Consider the following 20,502-nt stretch of genomic DNA (forward strand, 5'->3'; position numbering starts at 1 on the left):
AAATCGGAATTTCACATTTGTTGAAAATTCCAACCGTTTCCAACGGATGGACTGTGTGGAAAGATGGCATAAGAAGTTACAAAAAAAAACGTAGTGAGACAGTTGGCCTGCACACCACCACAAAGCTTTTTATGATAAAAAGTTTTCAATATATAAAGTAAATATGAATTTGTAATAAATTGCATTTTAATCAGTGTCGAAAAGAACAAATTAATATTGATTTTTCTATTGATATTTCGTTCTATTTTTTTGAGGCAGAACCATTTTCGTTACTATCGATAGTGTCGATAGTGGCCACCATAGATAACCAAAACTAGCGATAGTGCACACTATCGATATTAATCAGCCCTAGTAGAGAGTCATAACGAAAGAACGGATTCGACAGTTGGCGCTACGTAAACTCAGATTGTTTTGTGGGGGAATATTAAGTTTAAAATTTGTTAGCTGAGTATTTATTGTTTTATTTTAAAGCTTTTAAACCAAGAAGAAGATCGTTTCAATATCGAACAACAAAAATATAAAATTGTTTTTCAGAAAAAGCTCTTAGTCTTATGCATCTAATATTATTTGTTCCTCTAGAAGTGGTAAATGTTATATTTTTTTAAGTTAAAACAAGTTTTAATCACTACATGTGGTTTTTTTTTACTTATTGAGTCACTGTTTTTAAATATCTCGACCCCATAAAATATTGCCGGGAGTTCCAATATCCAGCGGAAAATCATTATAGCTTTAATGTTTTTAGACATATACGGACATAGGAACAATCGAAAAAATAAATACAAAATTATAACTTCGCTGTTTTTCAACATTGTTTTAATATTCTTTGAGACTTGCAATTTTTATTAATTTTATTATTATTTTTTATTATTTTATTTTAATTTAATTATACCCTTGCAGAGGGTATTATAACTTCAGTCAGAAGTTTGCAACGCAGTGAAGGAGACATCTCCGACCCTATAAAGTATATATATTCTTGATCAGCATCACTAGGCGAGTTGATCTAGCCATGTCCGTCTGTCCGTCCGTTTCTACGCAAACTAGTCTCTCAGTTTTAAAACTATCTGCATGAAACTTTCCCAAAAGTTGTCTTTCTATTGCAGGTAGTATATAAGTCGGAACGAGCCGGATCGGACGACTATAGCATATAGCTCCCATAGGAACAATCGAAAAAATAAATAAAAAAAATTATAACTTTGCTGTTTTTTAATTTTTTTTTAGTTCTTCGACATATAGTAATGGTTAAATATTTCAGAATTACGGTTTAAATTTCATCAAAATCGGACGACTATATCATATAGCTCCCATAGGAACAATCGCAAAACAAATACAAAAAAAATTATAACTTAGCTGTTTTTAAATTTTTCTTTTAGTTCTTCGACATATAGTAATGGTTAAATATTTCAGAATTACGGTATAAATTTCATCAAAATCGGACGAGTATATCATATAGCTCCCATAGAAATAATAAAAATATATAAAATAACTATATAATAATTGAGCTGCAAATCATCATAGCTTCAATGTTTTTAGACATTGATAATTTTAATGTTTTAAAAAATATTTAATTTTTGCAATAGCTGCAAGGGTATATGAACTTCGGCTTGCCGAAGTTTGCTTCCTTTCTTGTTAAAATCGGATTTATACATCGGATATGTGCCATAGGAATAACGAATGATCGAATAACTTTGCTTATTTTATTTTGCATCATATAAAAATGTATAAGCACCTTCAAAACTTAGTGCTGCCACTCGGTCCTATTAATTGCGCGCTTATTTTAAAATGTTCGAAACAGGGCATAAGTAGCTTGCTTTTTTCGTTAAATAATACATTTTCATTACAAGTTTTTAGATAGGTCTCCATTGTACTGTAAATCGGGCGAAGAACACACGTATCCTACAAATTTAAATAAATTGTCAGACCTATAATTTATAAGATTACAAAAAAGTATGTGTCGTAGAAATATATTGCTTAGATAACTCATGTCGTGGAGTCAACCGTACAGAAATCAATCATAAGACTAAAACGCCCGAACAAGCACCCTAGTAGTGGGTATATGTATCTCCGGAGATATAGATATTATTTTTGTTGTTGAAAGCATATCGCGGCGGCGCAGAGCGAGCCACTGCCTGCTGGCTTTTTTGTAGCAGCGCATATGTATTGCTGATCACGACTACCATTTCGGCGGACCTGCCAGTAATAGACCAAAGCTCGTGGAGTTCGCTTCGTTTTCGCAGAAAATTCAATTTCGTGCTGCGCTCGTTCTGTGTTACCTGTAGTCTAGTTGTACGTACCAATACCCACCTGGAGCAGGGATCTAGGGTAGTCCATCTATAAGGCATGCGTAAAACAAATAGATAACCAACTCATTTGTGGATATAGCGAAAAGAGTATAATCCATTTTTGCCTTAGGTCCACAATTGTGTAAAAGTTTGTTTCTTTTTCATAGAGCTATTTATATTCACGTCGGAAAATTCATAGTTATTTTAAGGGCGATTGCTCATTTATTTGCATATATGTACATGTGCAATTCAAGTGGATACGGATACGGATACGGATTATCTGTTTCAAAATTTTCACTCAACTTATATTTTCAAGTGAAGTGCAACTTAAACTAAAACAGACATAAATTAATAAATCGCGAATATCCCATAACTTAAAAAAAGGTAGCATAAGTGCGTTATGACTCAAACAATATGCGTACAGAAAGTGAATGCGTTTCATACTATACAGAATCTTGGATCTATTCATGGCGTTGTGTAACACGTTGTTGTTTATAAAAATAGACTGAAATATCCCAAAAACTGTGATGAAAAATAAGAATCAGTATATAGCTCTGCTAACTGATTGTGAATGTGTTCTTTAAAAAATATACTACATATAGTTTTGGTCTCTGAGTTCAAAATATATTTTTTTAAAACGGTATTTATTAAGTAATGCACATGAATGTGCAAGCTACAAGGACACAACAACATAAAACGGATCACTTCCTGTGTCCCTCATACCTTTTCGTTTTGCATAAATCTAAATCTTCGATTATGTACTCAATATGTATGCGGATATTTATATATAGCCATGTATCTATGTGTGAATAAACAAAGATTCGGTATTTGTATTTGTATGTACAGGTTTATTTCACAGCCGGTGACTGCGAACGACTAAAAATAAACCTGCAATACATGAATTTTCGTTTATTCAGTAAAATGTTTTCCATTAACAACATTTATGCTGAATGAGAGAAAGGCGATCGAATTTCCGTTTTCCAAAACGTGTTGGGACGTGTGCAACTTAAAATACATAAATACATCTGTATCATTTCGTGTCATTGCGATTCGCTAAAAGTTTATAGTTACCCTCTTAAATATTGAATATATTTCAAAACACATTGGATGTTATGCAAATAAGCCGAACAGGGTTTAATTAAGTTAGATCTTATATATATATATATATATATATATATATATATATATATATATATATATATATATATAAGTAAGAATATTAAAAGCACATCACTAACAAGTGGGTCGAGCGGTTTAATGCAGCTCGTCTGGAAGCACTTTTAAAAAATTTCCAACGACTAAGCTCAATATAACCAAGGTGGATTAACACTTACTTGGTAAATGAATTCTTGATACAAATTTGCAGGAAGAAGAGGAAATTTAGTTTTGATCGGGGATCTCTAAATATCGAATTTTTTAAGCCCTGGATCTGCTATAAAATCAAGTAGACTTTTCATTTACTTCCTATAATTGCTTTGCTTTTAAGGTCAAAATAATACCGGTTCCCCCAGTTGCCAGACTGTTGCAAAAAATCATTTAAAAAATTTGAAAAGACCCCTTTTTGCGACTAGTTGGCAACACTGTTCGAGAAGGCAAAATAACAATGAAAAGTCATAACGTTATAACGTTAATGTAAAGAGTGCCCTGGATAAGAAACTTGTTCTAGTGGATCTATTTCCAAATGACATTATGGGATATATGAGATTGAAAATATAAAGACGTAGGACGAGAAAACCATTTTCTTTAACCTCCCCGGTACTCCGTCGGGCAATTTTTGTTTGAAGACATGTCATGACTCGAGAGATTAGTCAGATCTATATTTACAAAATACGATATATCAATTATTGGATTGGGTTCTAATTGAACCAAAAAGGAAGGCAGCTTTGGTACTCAAACGTTTATATACCCTTGCAGCTATTCCAAAAATATGTTGAACAAAATGTTTAACAACAGTGAAGCTGATGATTTTCGGCTAAATTGTTCTCAAAGAATTAAAAAAAATAGAAAAACAGCGATGCTACAAAATGTAAATCGTAATTTTGAAATATTTAACCATGGCTATGTCTTAACCCATTCGGGACCAACAGATTTTTTTGTTTTTTATTTTTTTATGATGCTTATTTAAAAACATTTTTGACAAAATTCGAAATAGCCGCTCCCATCGGTTAGGGCGCTAAGTTTGGCCGTGGTTGTATATAAAACATTTATATTTATTTTTTAAGTTTTTAAATTGTTGTTCATTTAATTATTAGATATTTAATTTTATAAATATTTAACTTTATACATCACTTTAATCATTGTAAATTAATTATTTGAACAAGTTATCTAAACGATCTTCAAATTAATTTTTAAAAGCTCATATTTTCGGTAGACACATTAAGCCATATATATATATATGTTATCTATTTATATATTATCTATTTATTAAAAGCGTAATTATGAACTGTCAAATTATTGATAAGTCAAAAAGAATCTGCAAGGTTATAAAAAAACGAAGTTCAAATTGTTTTTTCGTTTATTTCTCTGATTCTTTATATGGGAGCTACGTAACACAGTCGTTCGATCCGCCCCGTTCCGAGTTATATACTACGTGCAGTATAACAACAACTTTTGGGATTTTTTTATGCAGATAAGTGACTAGAGAAACGGACGGACGGACATGACTAGATCGACTCTCCTAGTGATGCTGATTGAGAATATATGTAATTCATAGGGTCAGAAATGCCAATTTTTGACTTAAATTATAAAAAAAATATAAAATATAAAATATAATGCCCTATTCAAATGTATAAAAAGATAGAATGAATCTTAAAGTTTGGGGTAATACTGGTCTGCTGGGTCTTAATGATAAGCTTAAGTCCGTATTTACTTAATCATTTAGCGTGAAGAATTATGGGTTTAGTGCATAGAATTATTAATTTGTACTACAAATGTTTCAGAGCGATAGAGCCACAGCCGTTGAAGACGAAGCTTAAGGAAAACCCTCAGCATGGGGGTGGCTGAAGATTTCGCTCCCAGCTTTGTTAAAAAGCCACAACTGCATCAGGAGGACGATGGCAATCGATTGATATTTGAGTGCCAGTTGTTGTCATCGCCAAAACCGGACATTGAATGGTTTCGAAGTGACAATAAACTGGTGGAAGATGGCCGAACCAAATTCAAAATTCAACCCGTTGGAGACAATAAATACACGGTAGTCTTAGAGCTTGACGATGTAGTTGAAACGGATGCCGGACTTTACAAAGTCAAAGCCAAGAACAAGTCGGGCGAAGTCTCTGCGTCTATTAACTTAAATTTCACACGTAAGTATAGTGTGTGAAAGTAATCTACTCCGTAGACAAAATAAATAATTAGCTAATTTTATGGGGCGACGGGGGAAAAGTAACTGCAGGTTGCTGATTCGAACAAAACTAAATCAAATTACTCAAAAGAAATTCTGGTCTTTCCGATTTAGCTCGCATTGGAATGTTATAGCGACTTAAAAATTTAATCTAAATGCGTTTCGATTAGTGTTGATGTGTATTTTCAAAATATAAAAAAAACAGGGTAATTGTAAGCTTCCTTAGGATCAAGGGGCGATTAATATTAACATGCCCGACCGCCCGTTAAATTGACCGAGAGTACGAACAGCTTTAGTTTTATAGGAACGGATTGAACAACTAGAGAGGTTTAGCTTGAAAATATTATTTTGATCTTATTTAAGGATTTAGTCAATTTGTCATAAGACAATTACAGCCAGAGCTTTTTCTTAAAAAATATTTATTTTACACATTTAACGGACAATCTTTTTTTAATATATTTACCTATTTTTATCCTACCGTTGTATAAATTTCTTTAGCTGCTGACGAACCAAAAGAAAAGTAAGCCATCTTTGAAGCTTTATCTGGTTCAGTGTTGTATTTAAGCACATACGCACAAGAACACGAACCTAATGCACTTACAATTTTTTATTTAATTAATCTTTTCGACAATTTACGCTATACAGTCTCTTTGCGTTTAAAGAATTTAACATTTCGAGAAAAAACGCATGATTGCCAAAGTAACTGCTTTAAAGTTTTATAACCGCTTTAATTTCTTTCTATACTGCTATTTCCTAATGGGGGTTTTAAATTCGAAACAGATGGTAAGTTTTCACTTCTTGAAAACGAAGGGTAAGTAAAGCTTATTTACATATACTGGTGTTCAATGTGTCAATATCTAATACATAAAATACATAGTATCCGAAATATGAACACTCCACGTTAATGTTTTAAAAGCAGGGGAGGCCTAGAATTGATTTAAGTATACTTAAAAACTAAATCAACACCATAATTTAGCAAAGCTGTAGAAAACTTGTATGTTACTATAGTAAGGTATACAATTTCCACAGAATTTGATACTTTATGGCGTGAAAGTGGCATGTGGCCAATTTTTTGACCTATTGCTCTATCACTCCACAATTTCTATGACTTATCAATAGATTTTTAGTACTGCCTTCCACAACTTGATAAAAACTAAAAAAAATAAAAAATAATGTTTATATGCAATATAATGAACCTGTTGTGGAAGTATGACTGTAATGCTTGAAAGCACTAACAAGTATATACTGTGAATCTGAGGAAAAGTTAGTTACTACTGAAAATAAATGAAGGCGTCCCCTATGGCTTTTAAACTGTTTGTGCTTAAAATTTGACGTTATAATAATCCTTTTTTGTTCAATATTTAACCCAGCTTCCCGTTGTAATGATATGTTTTATATAACTGTCTTAAAGAACGAATGATCCTAACACGATATGTGTGTTCGTTGCAGACAAATCGACGGTTTCGCGCCGACATTCGCGAAAAAACCCGCTATACGACAGGAAGAAGATGGAAAACGATTATTATTTGAATGCCGTGTTAACGCCGATCCGATACCTACCATTGTTTGGTTTCACAACGGAGCGGCTGTAAAGGAGTCGGCACGACACAAGGTATATTTAACTATTTAATTATTTATCATTGACTATCTGGGTCCAAGTCAACCAAGGAATTGACTTCTTAGGTTCTAGCAAACACATTATAAAATTTAATTCAATTAAAAACTGATATAATAAAACATCTATTCAAATGATTTGAAAACAAGAAAGAAAGCAAGCTTCGGCCAACTTGCAGCTATTGCAAAGATTACAAATTCTTTACAACATATAAATTTTGATTTAAATGTTTGTTTTTAAACATTGAAGCTAGTTCTTGCAACAGCTGCAAGGGTGAATCAGCTTTGGCTTGTCAAATTTTGCTTCCGTTCTTGTTTCACTTAATAAATAATAATAGCCTGTTGCCGACAAATTGTTCCTATCCATTTTTATGCCACTTTTGTCCATAGAGTCCCAGGATATAGCTGCACACATTTAAAAAAAAATTGTATTTCAGAATTTTACATGTACTACATATGTACTCTCAAAACTTCGGTTACATTAGAGAGATAATTTTCAATTATAAGCGATTAAAATAAATTTGAGTCTGTTTATATTTATCTTGGAGAAAAACGATTTTAACAATATTTAAACATATTTTCAGCTTACGGTTGACAAAGACGTCCATTCATATTTTGCAACACTTGAGATACTAAATGTCACAGTTGAGGATGCTGGCAAATACAAAGTGAATGCAAAGAACGAATTGGGCGAAAGCAATGCAACAATAAGCCTTAATTTCGACAGTAAGTTTTAATAGTAGAGCATGCCAATTAATCTTTGCACTGAATATTCATTAATCATCCGTATTACATTTGCTTTGGTTTCGCTCGTTAACAGCATATATAATTATTTAAGTATGAAAAGTAACGCTAAATTCGGTACAAACTTTAAGTTCATTCATTAAAGGATGTCTTAATACCTTTCATCGTTTGATTGAAAGCCAAATATATATATTTAAATATTGGTTATTTTTAAGAAGATATTAGTTAAACCAGTCTCGCCACTAGCAATGGCAAAAAAACAAGCGATTTGTTAAAGAATTGCAGGAACCAGTATTGCATTGGTTGTTTGAAACTGTTAATGATCAATCAAAAGTCGTAAATGCAAGATTGACATATGTACGTATTATGTACATACAGTTTGTCAACTAATTCTTTGTAAAATGGAAAATGACAATAAAAGGAATCCTTTTTCAGTTTTTGTTAACAGAGTTGTAAGGGTGATACTTATATATTTCAGCATAAAACATAGGAAAAGATAACAAAAAAAAAAATAGCAAATATTCAGCTGTCAATTTGAAAAGTGCAAACACAAGCTAAAGAGAGACACAAAACAAGACAACGGTAAATCAAATTCGAGAGAAAATCATTTTGTTGTCATTTTCGATTTTGCAAAGAGTAAGTTATGAATCTGTATGTACATTGAAGCATAACCTAAACCGTTTGTTAACATTTCGCAAGTATTGACATACTATTTATGTATATGAACCGTCCTGTGCTCGGAACTGACTTTATTTGCCATTGCAATTGTGTTACATCATGGATTATCCAACTCTATAGGCGACGAAGCCCCCGTGCCGGAAAGTGCAGAAGGCATAAAGCCGACTTTCACCGAACGACCAGTGATTCGTCAAAGTGAAGATGGCGGCAATGTAACGTTCGAGTGTAGATGCGTCGGAGATCCCACGCCAACAGTCACATGGTACGAAAAAAACATTATCAGCATATGTATAATTCACCGTATGAAAACTACAGTAACAAGTAAGGCCAACTTACAAGAACAGATTAACTCAAGAAATCGAAATGCATTCGGACCGGAAGCATGAGAGCCCCCACACGAGATATCTTTTTGATAGATAGGATTTTACCTATTTCACGGCCGACGGATTACCGCTTCGACTGAAATTTAACTCACTGTACACGTTTCACTCAAATACTTTTCTTCATGTGCACAAAGGTCCCATGGCGAGACTGTCCTAAATGAGTCCAAACGCTACAAAATGTCACTGACAATGGACCAAAAGCTCTATCACATGGCGTGCCTCGAGATTAGCAGTGTGGTCTCCTCTGACCAGGGCGAGTATCGCGCGCAAGCGAAAAACAAGCACGGCTCTGGCGTAGCAACCATTAATCTGAATTTCGAAAGCGGCTCGAAAAAGTAAGACACAACACGCAATTAAAGATAATCAAAAATACCGAATGTTATACATACCCCTTCCAACTCAACTTCAGAATTCCAGATGGAAAGTCGCCACGCTTTCCGAAAAAACCAACGATCCGCCAAGAAGAGGACTTACTCATCATGGAATGCGTGTTGGAAGCGCATCCGGTTCCGGACATTGTGTGGTATTGCTCAGATACGGAAATCTCTGACAATCAAAGAACGAAAATGACTCGAAAGGCAATAACTAAAGACAGCTACATTCTGACTCTGGAAATCCAAAATCCCACTAAAGAGGATGGCGGCAACTATCGCTGTAACGCGATTAATATGTATGGCGAAAGTAATGCAAACATTGCGCTTAACTTTCAAGGTATTCTTCTCCTTTTTATTTTACTATGTCGTGACTATAATAATTATAAATCAAAGTCAGCATGAAAAGGTTTTTTTTGGCAAGCATGTAATGTATAAATATGTATATAAGTTTTGCCACTGAAATCTTCAGATGATCAAAATCTTATAAAATCAGTGTAAAAGGCCGATAAGCGCAGGTCAAGAATACCCAACCTGTTCATGTAGAAATGTAACATATCATATATGAAATAAATATATTTCATTTCTTGATTAGTTTTTAAACATTTTCATAAAGCCTAAATAAGTGTATCATTCGTTTTAATTAAAATCACGGTTGAATTAGGACAAAACTATTCTACCCTATGTAAATATACAATATTGCTTGTATACCCAACAAAGAAATATACCTTTGGTTATATAAACAAAATCAAATTGAATAAAATGTAGTGACTAGCGTGTGCCCCGATTAAAATAGTTTCTTCAAAAGACGCATATTCGCAAAGTAATTCCAATAGCTTACAACCTATATTGAAAAAATGTTTTTGGTTTCTGCTTAACCTGTTTTTTTAATTTATTCGGGAGTCAACGAGTTACTCTGCCGGCTCTCTGCCGCGACCCTGACACTGTAAACAGTTTACAGTGTACGTACACAAATGAAAGTTAACATGTCATTGTACTTGTGTGGACCAAACTGATTTCTTCTTTATTGACTCTGCCTGACTAGGGCAGCGATAGCCTGTATATATACAATCTGTGCTTTGATAATCCCAATTTATAGAGAGTTCTTCGGTTCTCAGAATCTTATCAGGTTGTACAAGCTACAAATTTTTTTTTTCGAGTCACTTTAGTCCTGTGACAGTTTAACTCGTGTATTTCAGCTACAGAGGCTTAGATAAATACCATTATTTTATTGATTTTTCAGTAAATTTGGAAACAAGTCTGATATACACCAAGTCGAGTTTGCATCTTAAGTATAACGATTTTCTTTAATTTTATCAATAATGGTTTTGGTCAGCTATTAATGTTCGCACCCAAGCCAAAAACTAGAACTACAAGCCACATCATTCTTCCTCTTGTTGCTTTTTACTGCCGAAAATGTGTAATACAACCTTAACTATTTAACAAAACAGGTGCGAGCGACGCAAACGGTTTTGCGCCATCTTTTATTGAGAAGCCGAGGATAATACCGAATGAGTCTGGAACACTGATCACAATGAAGTGCAAGTGCAAGGCGAAACCAGAGCCCACAGTGACTTGGTTTAGGGGACAGGACATGGTGGAGAAGAGTAAGAAGATCAAAATCAACACGACGGTCATTGCAGAGGACACGTATGAGCTGACTTTGGAAATTAAGGTGAAGTACTTGGCTGCATGGTTGCCCCGCAGCAAACGACTAACAAGTCATTGTACTTTCCGTAGGATCCCGGAGCAACCGATGGGGGCACCTACAGGTGCAACGTCAAGAACGAGTACGGCGAATCAAACGCCAATCTTAACCTCAACATTGAGGCCGAGCCAGAGCCCGAGGGCGAGGGGCCAACGTTCGTGGAAAAGCCGCGAATCGTATCCGAAAACAATGGCAAATTGGTGATAATGGAGTGCAAGGTCAAGGCAGACCCCAAACCAGATGTCATTTGGTTCCGTAACGGAGAAGTCGTCAAGGAAAGCAACAAAATTAAGACCTTTATTGAACAGCGTGGGGATCAGTACTACATCAAGCTGGAACTCTTGGATCCGCAACTAGAGGACTCTGGCCTTTACAAGTGCAACATTAAGAACACGCTGGGCGAGCTTAATGCAAATCTCACACTGAATATAGAGAGTAAGTATTGTAGTGGCCAACACTCAAAGGTGTTTATACCTTCCTTCATTTCCCAAGCTGTCCGCGTGAATACTCTTCTTTTGCCGCGATAGTGATTGATTTCGTTTTAAATTCTTGTTTCCCTACAGTTGTTCCTGTTATCAAAGATAAGCCTAAAATTATTAAGATTATCAAAAAACGTACGGTAGTCATCGAGTGCACAGTAGCCTCCAAGTTCGAACCCAAGTGTACCTGGTACAAGGAAACCAACACTGTGAAGGAGAGCAAGCGACACGTGTACCTGGTAGAGCAAACTAAGGACGGGGAGTTTGCCGTCAAGCTGGAGATCAACGATGTGGAGGAGAGTGACAAGGGTGCTTACAAGCTGGTGGCCAGTAACGAGAAGGGAGAGGCTGTGTCTCAAGTCGTCAATCTAGTTGACATTCCCGAGGAGGAACGCAAGCCCAGCAAGCCGGAAATATCCCGAAAGCTCGTCGATCAGAAGGTAACTGAGTCGAAGACCTTTGAGCTGCTGATCAGCCTGGCGCAGTCGGACCGCAAATGCAAAATCGAATGGTATAAGGGCAGCACCTTAATACGCGAAACCAAGGACATAACCACCACCTTTGATGGAACGACTGCGCGTCTAACATTTAGCACCGCGAGGTCGGAACACACTTCCAACTACAAGGTCATTGTTACCAATGAAGTCGGCAAGGACGAGTCGTCGTGTAAGATTACTGTGGAAAAAGCAACCAAGAAGAAAGAAGACCAGCCTAAAGAAAAGGATAAGTCTAAGGCTGAGAAAGAAAAGGAGCAAAAGGTAAATGAAAACACTAAAGTATCAGAAAATGTGAAGCACCCGCAGCAGATCGTAGAATCTGTTACAGAAGAACAAATTCGAAATATTGAAAGCCAGGTCACAGTTCAGGTGAAACAGCAGAGCACTGAGCAGAGCACTGTGAGTGTCACCATTAGTGATGAATCAGTAGGCACAGAGGTTATTGAGGAATTCTCACAGTATAGAAAGGAGCACGGAACTTTATCCTTAGAGTCAACGGTTAGTGACGCGCCTGAAGTTTAAACAATTATGTTGACGGTTGATAACGGCAATTGTTACAGCTATAATCGTCAAAAATAGTGTTATATTTAAACAAAGTCAATGAATTCATATACATAGTCCTACACGCGAAACGTACAACGCATTTAATGCCGTATGTTCAAACATGCTTACTTACTAATAGGTACAATATAGTATATTAATTTTGGTGCTATAAAAATCACATTTGACCCATTTGGCAAAATGTTATTTAAACTTTTTAAATAACTGCCAGAGACAAACAAATACAGTTTTATAAGTCTTTTGGTTCACAGACTTTACGATGGTTTGCGGGTGGACAGAAAAATAATTTTTCAATCGCGATTTATTTGCCAATATGGCATAGAATTCCGAAAAGTTTACTTCAGTTCTTTCGGGTCCATACGAAGAGTGTGCTTTAATGTACAATTTAAATTTGTACAACGTACATTTTTTCATATTGTTATTGATCAGGCTAAGAAATTCATTTGAAAGTAATTTCGCATGCCTATATATCCCTCAGAATATGTGAACTAAAAGTAGTTATTCAATAAAAAACTTCCTTTTCCACCAAAAAGAAGGAGAACAAATGTTTTTCATCTTAACAAAAAGTTACCGACATTAGTATGAAAAACCATTATCATAACCATTACCAATTTATTATTAATATTAACCTTTTTTAAACTATTAATAATTAATGAAAAATTATTCAAAACATGACTCTCTAAGGCAAGCAAAACGTTAAAAGTTCATTCTTTTTACCAAACAGTCGGGCGTGACTTTATATCAAATACCAAAATTAAAAAGGCGACGCGCTTCGAATGTCCCCTTGGATATCTCACAGTCAAATGCATCTAAGGACATATTTGGAGTTACATTAAAGCCAGTGGGGCAACTCCCAAGTGATGAGGTTTGCAGTATATATTAGCGGCATTCTGATAGTTGTTAAATCGAAATAATTCTAGAAATGATTCTTCAAATCTCTTAAATCCTTCAGCTTAACTATCTTACTTTCAGGACACTTTTCTATTTTTCGTCTCAATATTTTTTCTTGATCAATCTATTGCAATCCTTAATGACTTTCATACGAACTGCCTATAGTTTGATTTAATTTTAACTAAGCCGACTAGCCTTGAAAAGGGTGTGTTTCATATTTAAATATACCTACCTGTTTTACTCTGTATTTATTCTTACTAATATATTTTTGTAAACTTTACGAATTCCCATTTTGGTCAATAACAATACACTTCATTACACTTGAACACTGAAACAAAAAATAAAGGAAATTGAGGAGGAAGAAAAAAGTGATAAGCAAAAGAAAGAAGATGAGAAGGAGATTAAGGCGGTTCCCAAAGAAAAGCAAACTGAAACAGAAACAGAGAAGAGCCCGGACAAGGAAGATAAAAATGCAGAAGTGGAGGAAGAAAGTTCTTCGGACCATCCATTTGTTAAAACTGATAAGCAAAAGAAAGAAGATCAGAAGGAGAATAAGGAGGTCCCGAAAAAGAAGCAAATTGGAGAAGAAAAGCGCCCCGACAAGGATGATAAAAAGCCTGAAGTAAAAGAAGAAGCACCAGTTGGGCTGCAAGAAGCCAAAACTCAAGGGACTCCCGAGTCGAAGGAAATTAGTTCTGAACCGAGAGCTGAGCAAACACAAAAGAAGAAACTCGGTGACAAAAAGGACAAGATAGCTCAACCAGAACCAAAGGCGAAAAAAGAAAAACCTACCTCAGATCAAACTCCCGCCAAAGACAATAAGCAAAGCCACGAAGAGGTAAAATTCTTGCTTCTGCTGTGAACTATTCTGCTTCAATTTTTTGCCAGCAACCAAGACACATTTCCACATCTTTTCCACATCACTTTACAAGATGCATGTTCTAACGGATTTGATTGTTTTACGTTCTTGTGAATTTAAAACTTAGAAACGCATTGAATAATATTGATCATATTTTATCTTCACTTACAGCAGCAGACAACGGAACAGATAGGACTAAAAAAAGTGGAGCGCAAGGTAACATTAACTAAGCTTAAAACACAAAAAATAACAAATAATAAATTTAAGTATTATAAGCTATCGCACCAAATTTCCCACTATAGTCGCCTTGGTGGTTTGTTTGGTGGTTCAAATCAAATTACTTATATATGATAATTTAGAGAGCTGCAAATAAGAAAATTAATATATAATGACGTACGTATCCTATATTCACACTTATCACAGCATCACATACCGTTTCATAGTGTGTATGTATCGCCCTAGAGAACAAATCGAAAAAATAATTTAGTTTGAACATCTTATGAGTCACTAGAATATAAACTAATCATTCTTAAAATATAACAAAACGTAGGGTAGTACAAATTTGGAACTGCCATTTAAAGTCCCTCAATACTTTTACAATGAATGAAATTGTGTTGTATTCACTAATTGTGTAGGGTTTACTAACCCAATTGATTGACTATTGTCAACTTGTGTGAATATGTGGCTATATGTGGGTTAATGTAACCATTTCTGTTGTGTCTCAGGCAAGTATTGTGTCTGTCAAGGAGGAGAAATCGTCAGAGGTACGCCGCCAATCCATAATCAAAGCTCAGGAGGAAGTAATTGTCGACGACTTAAAGATATCATCAAGGAGGTCGTCCCTGGCGGTAAGCTTGAACAACATTTGTTTTTGTCTCGTTGATTGTAAGATGAGTCCATTTTGTGTTTAACCGAAAGGTTGAAGAATCTAAGACAGAATCTCGACGCTCATCCGTCATTGACAAGAAACCATTGGAGGTGAGTAGACTATAAAAGCGTGTGTTTAATATTCAAAAAGTGATAGAAAGCTGTCGCGAACTCCAAGACTTTCCAACCCGAGTTGCTGCAAGATAGATTAAACTGCTTAAATCCCAGTAAATGCACCTTTAAGAAAATTATTTCCCGTGTAGCAGGTTGATAGTAAACAATTTGATGCTAACAAAAATCCACAAGCACTAAAAGAAGAGATTCCCAAGCTAAAACCTGCTGAAAAACGACGAACTTCAAAGGTGAGCGATTTAAAAGAAAACCAGTCAAGTGCTTATCTGCTCTACTTCTTCGTTCTTCTTACTTTGTGTGACTAATTTTAAAATAGAAAATTTAAATCTATTATTATTAAGGCATTTCCGACCATATGAAGTATATATGTAATCTTTGGCTTGTTTTAAATCCTTTATATAAAGGGTCTATTTACTTTCTGATTTCTATTTAAAAATTTTGACATCTTAGGTTATGGCTAAAAATAAAATATCTCAAATGATATCAGATTTTAACTGGTGTTGCACAATACAATTCAAGCAAAAATCAGATTAAATCTCATTTTCTCATTACTTTCCTACAGGAAAAAGCACAATATATACTACTATTTAAAAGCAATTTTACAATCGGACGTCTTTTTTAGAAATTTTTTACCAGTCCTCATTATAAATATTTAAATTGACATATTATAATGACATGCCTGCGTAAAATGGACCACTTCGTAACAAGATTGCCAATAAATACAAATAATTTCCAACCCGGTCCCAAATATTGATCTAGTCCAAATGTAGTTGCTTTTACCGCAGGGCTTAAAGCATTAAAATTACAGAAAATGAAAACTAACCCGCGCATGGTTTTACTAATACATATGGAATGAACTTACAATAGTCAGGAAAGCTACTTTAATTTAAAATTTATCGCCCTTTTAGACTTGTTTAGCAATAAATACTGTGGAAATCTTTCTCAGGGCACAACAAAATAACTTTAATATAGTTCATATTTTGTATTATTATAAAAATTAATAGTACACTGGCTTACAAATTTTAATCGACATAATCATCCAGAGATCAAACCTTGATTTTCCGGTGCAGATGATGGACTGATACTCAAAATATGTTATATGGGGTATCATCTCTTTTTAAAGTGTAAATTACGTTTTTCAACTGTTTTCATGCCAATTTTATTTTTTGTCTCCAGTTCTGCTATCCGATTTCGATTTTAAAAGTTGATAAATCTTAAACCAATTTATATTTTTAGTGGTTTTAATTTTTTTTTGACTTGTTGTATTTTAAGTGTGTATTAAAATGAATTGAATCCATTTTCTACGTTTTTTTTCTAGAACTAAAACGTGAAATATTTTAAAAAAATTTCAAATTTTGTTTGAATTAACTATATCTTTTGACAGTCTTTAAATTGTTTTTTTAATTTGGTTGAAAATATCAATCTTTCAAGAAGATAATCTCCTTTTTCAGCTTTCTAGCTGTTCAGGGAAAGAAATGCCAGATTTTTGTCAAAAAATTCGATTTCTGGGGCACTAGGAGAAGTCCAGCACCACCTTTCTCAAAGACACAGTATAAATATTATAATAAAACAAACATTTTAAATGCCATCAATCAGTTTCTCAAAAAATCCTGGCGAAATGGCTCAACTCTGCAATGCATGACTGCCAATATAACAACAGGCTTTTTTTAACAATTGATTGACCAATAAAACAAAACCTTTCTATACCAATTTTTAATCTAGAGCGTTTTTGAAACAGCTGTTAGGGTGTGCAAGCTTGTACCTGTTGAAGCTGGTTTTTTCAATTCGTCTTACTCTAACATTCGCCTTTTTTGTTGTGTCCGTCTATTTATTGTGTGTGCTAAAATGTGTGACCCCATCTTGGTTTATGGTCATTACGTATAGGTCATAGAGGAGCAAAAGCCCGCCGAAGAGCTGCCAAAGCTGCGTAAAACATCAATCGCCCAAGTAAAAGAGGAGCCAAAGCCCGAGGCGGCGAAGCCAAAGGCGAAGGCTAAAGCGAAGGCAAAGCCCAAGTACGAGGAACTCCCGGAAATTCCAGACTACGAACGTCCACAGCTTGAAAAGTATGAAAAATCCGAGTTTACCCCCTCTGACTTTGGACGTGAACTGGAAATTCCCAACAAGATGGAAAAACCCATCCTAGACAGCGCGAAAAAAGAACCTGAGGCCCCTGCTCAGAAAAATGGAATTCCCAAGGTATGTTTCTTTCCCTTTTATATGTTTTTGCGAATTTGGTTGTCAATTGTGCCCTAACATACATGTGTTGTCTGGTGACTGTCTACGTATACAGAAGGCGGAAATGGTGGAGAAGCCTGCAGAAGAACCCAAGGGCTTGAAGATCGGCAAAGGTAAACTTCCTGATGAGGATGACAGTCGCGATGGCGCCGTTCTCAAGCCAGTCATAATAGAGCCCGAGGTAATTAATATTAGATTGGAATTTCAGGAATTACACTGCGCAGAGAAAAAAAATACAGCATAGAAAAACAAACATGCTTCAACGATTTATACTTAAAAATGATTTGTTTTTAACCACTAAGTCAAATTAATGTTTGTTATCGTACAATTCTCTTCCCCTCTATAACTACAACCCAAACGTTTTTCACGACACTTTTCAGAATGAAAAACCTGGGATCGGAAACAAAAAAATTCCTGAGGTAAGTGAAGTACAAAGGCGGTATACACTTAGACAAAAAGCGAGTGCATATCGTATTTCGGGCTACCGGATTGAACACAGAATAGAATACTATATCCACTAATCGACAAACACCCCTTGAAAAACTGCCCCTAGCTGGCCGATAAACCATCTGTACTAGACATTATAAAGCAGCGCCGTCGTTCCTCCGTCAGAAATCTGATGACCAAGGAACCAATTCAAAATGAATCATTCCTTGGTGTAGTTTTAAAGCCAGTGATTAAGGATGCTAAAGAGCAAGCTGAGCCTCAGCAAGCTAAACAATTGACGAAGGTAACAGACACGACAATGTTCGCAATGTGCGAGCAATGAACTTCTGTAAATGTCTCTTCTATTGACTAAACTTTCTTCACGTCTTCGACATCTTTTGCACTTTCACATTTCGGGTACTTCTACGCCCAACTTCAAAACAGAAAACTCTAACTTGAACTGAACGTATGTATTGTTCGCCGCGTCGCACTCTTTATGTCTGTCTCTTTCCCTGCCACTCTCTCTATTTCTTCATATCTATCCTTGTATCTGCCGTTGTCTATATGTTTATTGCGCACACTGTATTTACTCAAACCCCTAACACTCTACAAACCCCACACAATCAAGGCCAATGCGACGGAACAGTTCGCTCCTACAAAGGCGATCAAGGCGCACGTGTCCGACTTGAAAAAGCCTGAGGCTCTAGCAATCCTTGAGGATGACTATGAGCGGCCCGTGTTAGAGAAATACGCCCCTGTAGACATTGACAAAAAGAAATCAGAGAAACCCACACCAGCTATTATCACACCGGACACTAAACACCCTGAAGTAAAACTGCCAGTAGAAGAAGTAAAGGTAAGCATGGAAGTACTAAGATTAGTTTGGCTTTGTTTCAGTTGCTCTCTAATAAAAACCAATGCCTACGAATAAAAACATATTCATAAAAACATTCCTGTATATAAATGGTTTCAAAAATACAAACATAATATAAAATAAATATCACAAGGCGGTTTAATTGGAATGTATATGTTACCACATATTTTAGACGTTATTTATACACACAAATATATATATATATATATATATATATATAGATATATTCATGTGTATATTAAAAATGTTTATATAAATAAATGTTTATATTAAATGTGTTGAAAAATCTTTTGTCAAAAATATGCAATCGTTCCTCACAAACTGTTTGATGTCTGTCTCTTCTTGTCGCGCTGTCTAAACGGTTCCAAATTTGTAAAATTAGTTCGAATTTCAGTCTATATTGCGTTAATATGTACATATGATCTAATACAAAATCAATCAATGTTAAATTCCGATATGATTTTCAATTTATTTTAATTTAATAGTACATATTCCTGAAGCAGTCTTTTAGTTTTGTCATTAGAATGTCAGCTTTTAATTTTACAATAACGGTGGGTACTTCATCTCATTGTTTCACGACCAGTGAATATACCATCCACACGTCAATCCATACTGATATTTAAGTGTATACAAATATAGCACGTAATTAAACCATTTTAAACGATTTTAATACCGTAAACTGCGTTTTGTATTTTTTCCAAACTCACTTGAACTCACTTCTATTCTATTAAATTCGCCAATTAAGCTAAAACAAATTTGTTTCTTTAAATTTTCGTAAGGTTTTTGATTAAAGTGAGTAGGAAGACTTTATATAAAATTTCCAATCCCAATATTGCACTAGAAACCGATTTGCAATTAAATGTATCGTTATAAACATACGGCACCACAACTGACGGCTTTATAAATAAATAATAGAAATAATTGTATGCGCTTTATGTTTCTACAAGAGGTATTGTATATTATTTTCATTAGGAGGAGAAACCAAGGGTTCCCAGGATGCAGCCGCCTGCCCCAGGTGAACCACCGAAGATCGAAGTGATTCGGGAAAAGCGTCCATCTCTGGCCCCGGAGCCGCCAAGTCGGCGCGGATCTTTGATACCGCCGGCCGACACTGGTCGTCGACCGTCGCTTATCATCAACGATGAGGTAAGTAGTGCAGAATACTTTCAGGTCCCCTTTTGTATAAGTTGACGAGTGATGTTTTAACATAAGGGTATAGTAAATCTTCCACTCAAAAAAATGGACCAAAACTAGGAAATTCGCAGACATTTTTCTTGAGCGAAATTTAATAAACTAATTTTTTTCTGGTGTGTTCTACTCTTTGAACTAGAGATTTCCATAGAATAAATTTTAAAGGCGACCCAGTTCACCTTAGGATATTTTTGTTAGTTTGTTTAAATTAAAAACTAAAAAAAATCTAGTATTTTTAAAACAGTTTTGCAGCCTTAAATACAAAAACAACAATTTTTAAAAGTAATGATTTTTCCAACAATGAACAACAAATCATCTCCCGTGTTATAGGACTTGTTTGGATATTGAGTATTTTTTTGAGCTATGTGAT

At 35.0% G+C, this 20,502-nt stretch overlaps 1 protein-coding gene across 12 annotated transcripts in view; it reads left to right on the forward strand.

Annotated features, from left to right (window-relative positions):
* The first annotated feature begins 2,175 nt into the window (after positions 1–2,175).
* The window catches only part of LOC108145265 (twitchin), a 57,202-nt gene continuing 38,875 nt past the window's right edge, over positions 2,176–20,502 (forward strand). For 3 of the 12 annotated variants that reach the window (XM_017270538.2, XM_041708648.1, XM_041708647.1), the window contains exons 1-22: positions 2,176–2,283; positions 5,219–5,581; positions 6,118–6,139; positions 7,069–7,231; positions 7,818–7,959; positions 8,776–8,917; positions 9,173–9,373; positions 9,448–9,749; positions 10,861–11,084; positions 11,150–11,552; positions 11,681–12,354; positions 13,892–14,383; positions 14,576–14,620; positions 15,130–15,252; positions 15,323–15,382; positions 15,535–15,633; positions 17,288–17,602; positions 17,697–17,822; positions 18,022–18,060; positions 18,195–18,371; positions 18,696–18,923; positions 19,914–20,087. In XM_017270538.2, coding sequence (XP_017126027.2) covers positions 5,269–5,581; positions 6,118–6,139; positions 7,069–7,231; positions 7,818–7,959; positions 8,776–8,917; positions 9,173–9,373; positions 9,448–9,749; positions 10,861–11,084; positions 11,150–11,552; positions 11,681–12,354; positions 13,892–14,383; positions 14,576–14,620; positions 15,130–15,252; positions 15,323–15,382; positions 15,535–15,633; positions 17,288–17,602; positions 17,697–17,822; positions 18,022–18,060; positions 18,195–18,371; positions 18,696–18,923; positions 19,914–20,087 — 4,464 coding nt within the window. In that variant the 5' untranslated portion in view covers positions 2,176–2,283; positions 5,219–5,268. Of the gene's footprint in view, positions 2,284–5,218; positions 5,582–6,117; positions 6,140–7,068; positions 7,232–7,817; positions 7,960–8,775; positions 8,918–9,172; positions 9,374–9,447; positions 9,750–10,860; positions 11,085–11,149; positions 11,553–11,680; positions 12,355–13,891; positions 14,384–14,575; positions 14,621–15,129; positions 15,253–15,322; positions 15,383–15,534; positions 15,634–17,287; positions 17,603–17,696; positions 17,823–18,021; positions 18,061–18,194; positions 18,372–18,695; positions 18,924–19,450; positions 19,493–19,913; positions 20,088–20,502 lie in introns of those variants that run through there. The other 9 variants (XM_041708651.1, XM_041708654.1, XM_041708652.1 and 6 more) reach the window with 7 other exon arrangements.

This window comes from Drosophila elegans, unplaced genomic scaffold (assembly GCF_018152505.1).
Source record: "Drosophila elegans isolate 14027-0461.03 unplaced genomic scaffold, ASM1815250v1 contig_349, whole genome shotgun sequence".
NCBI classification, from domain to species: Eukaryota; Metazoa; Arthropoda; class Insecta; order Diptera; family Drosophilidae; genus Drosophila; species Drosophila elegans.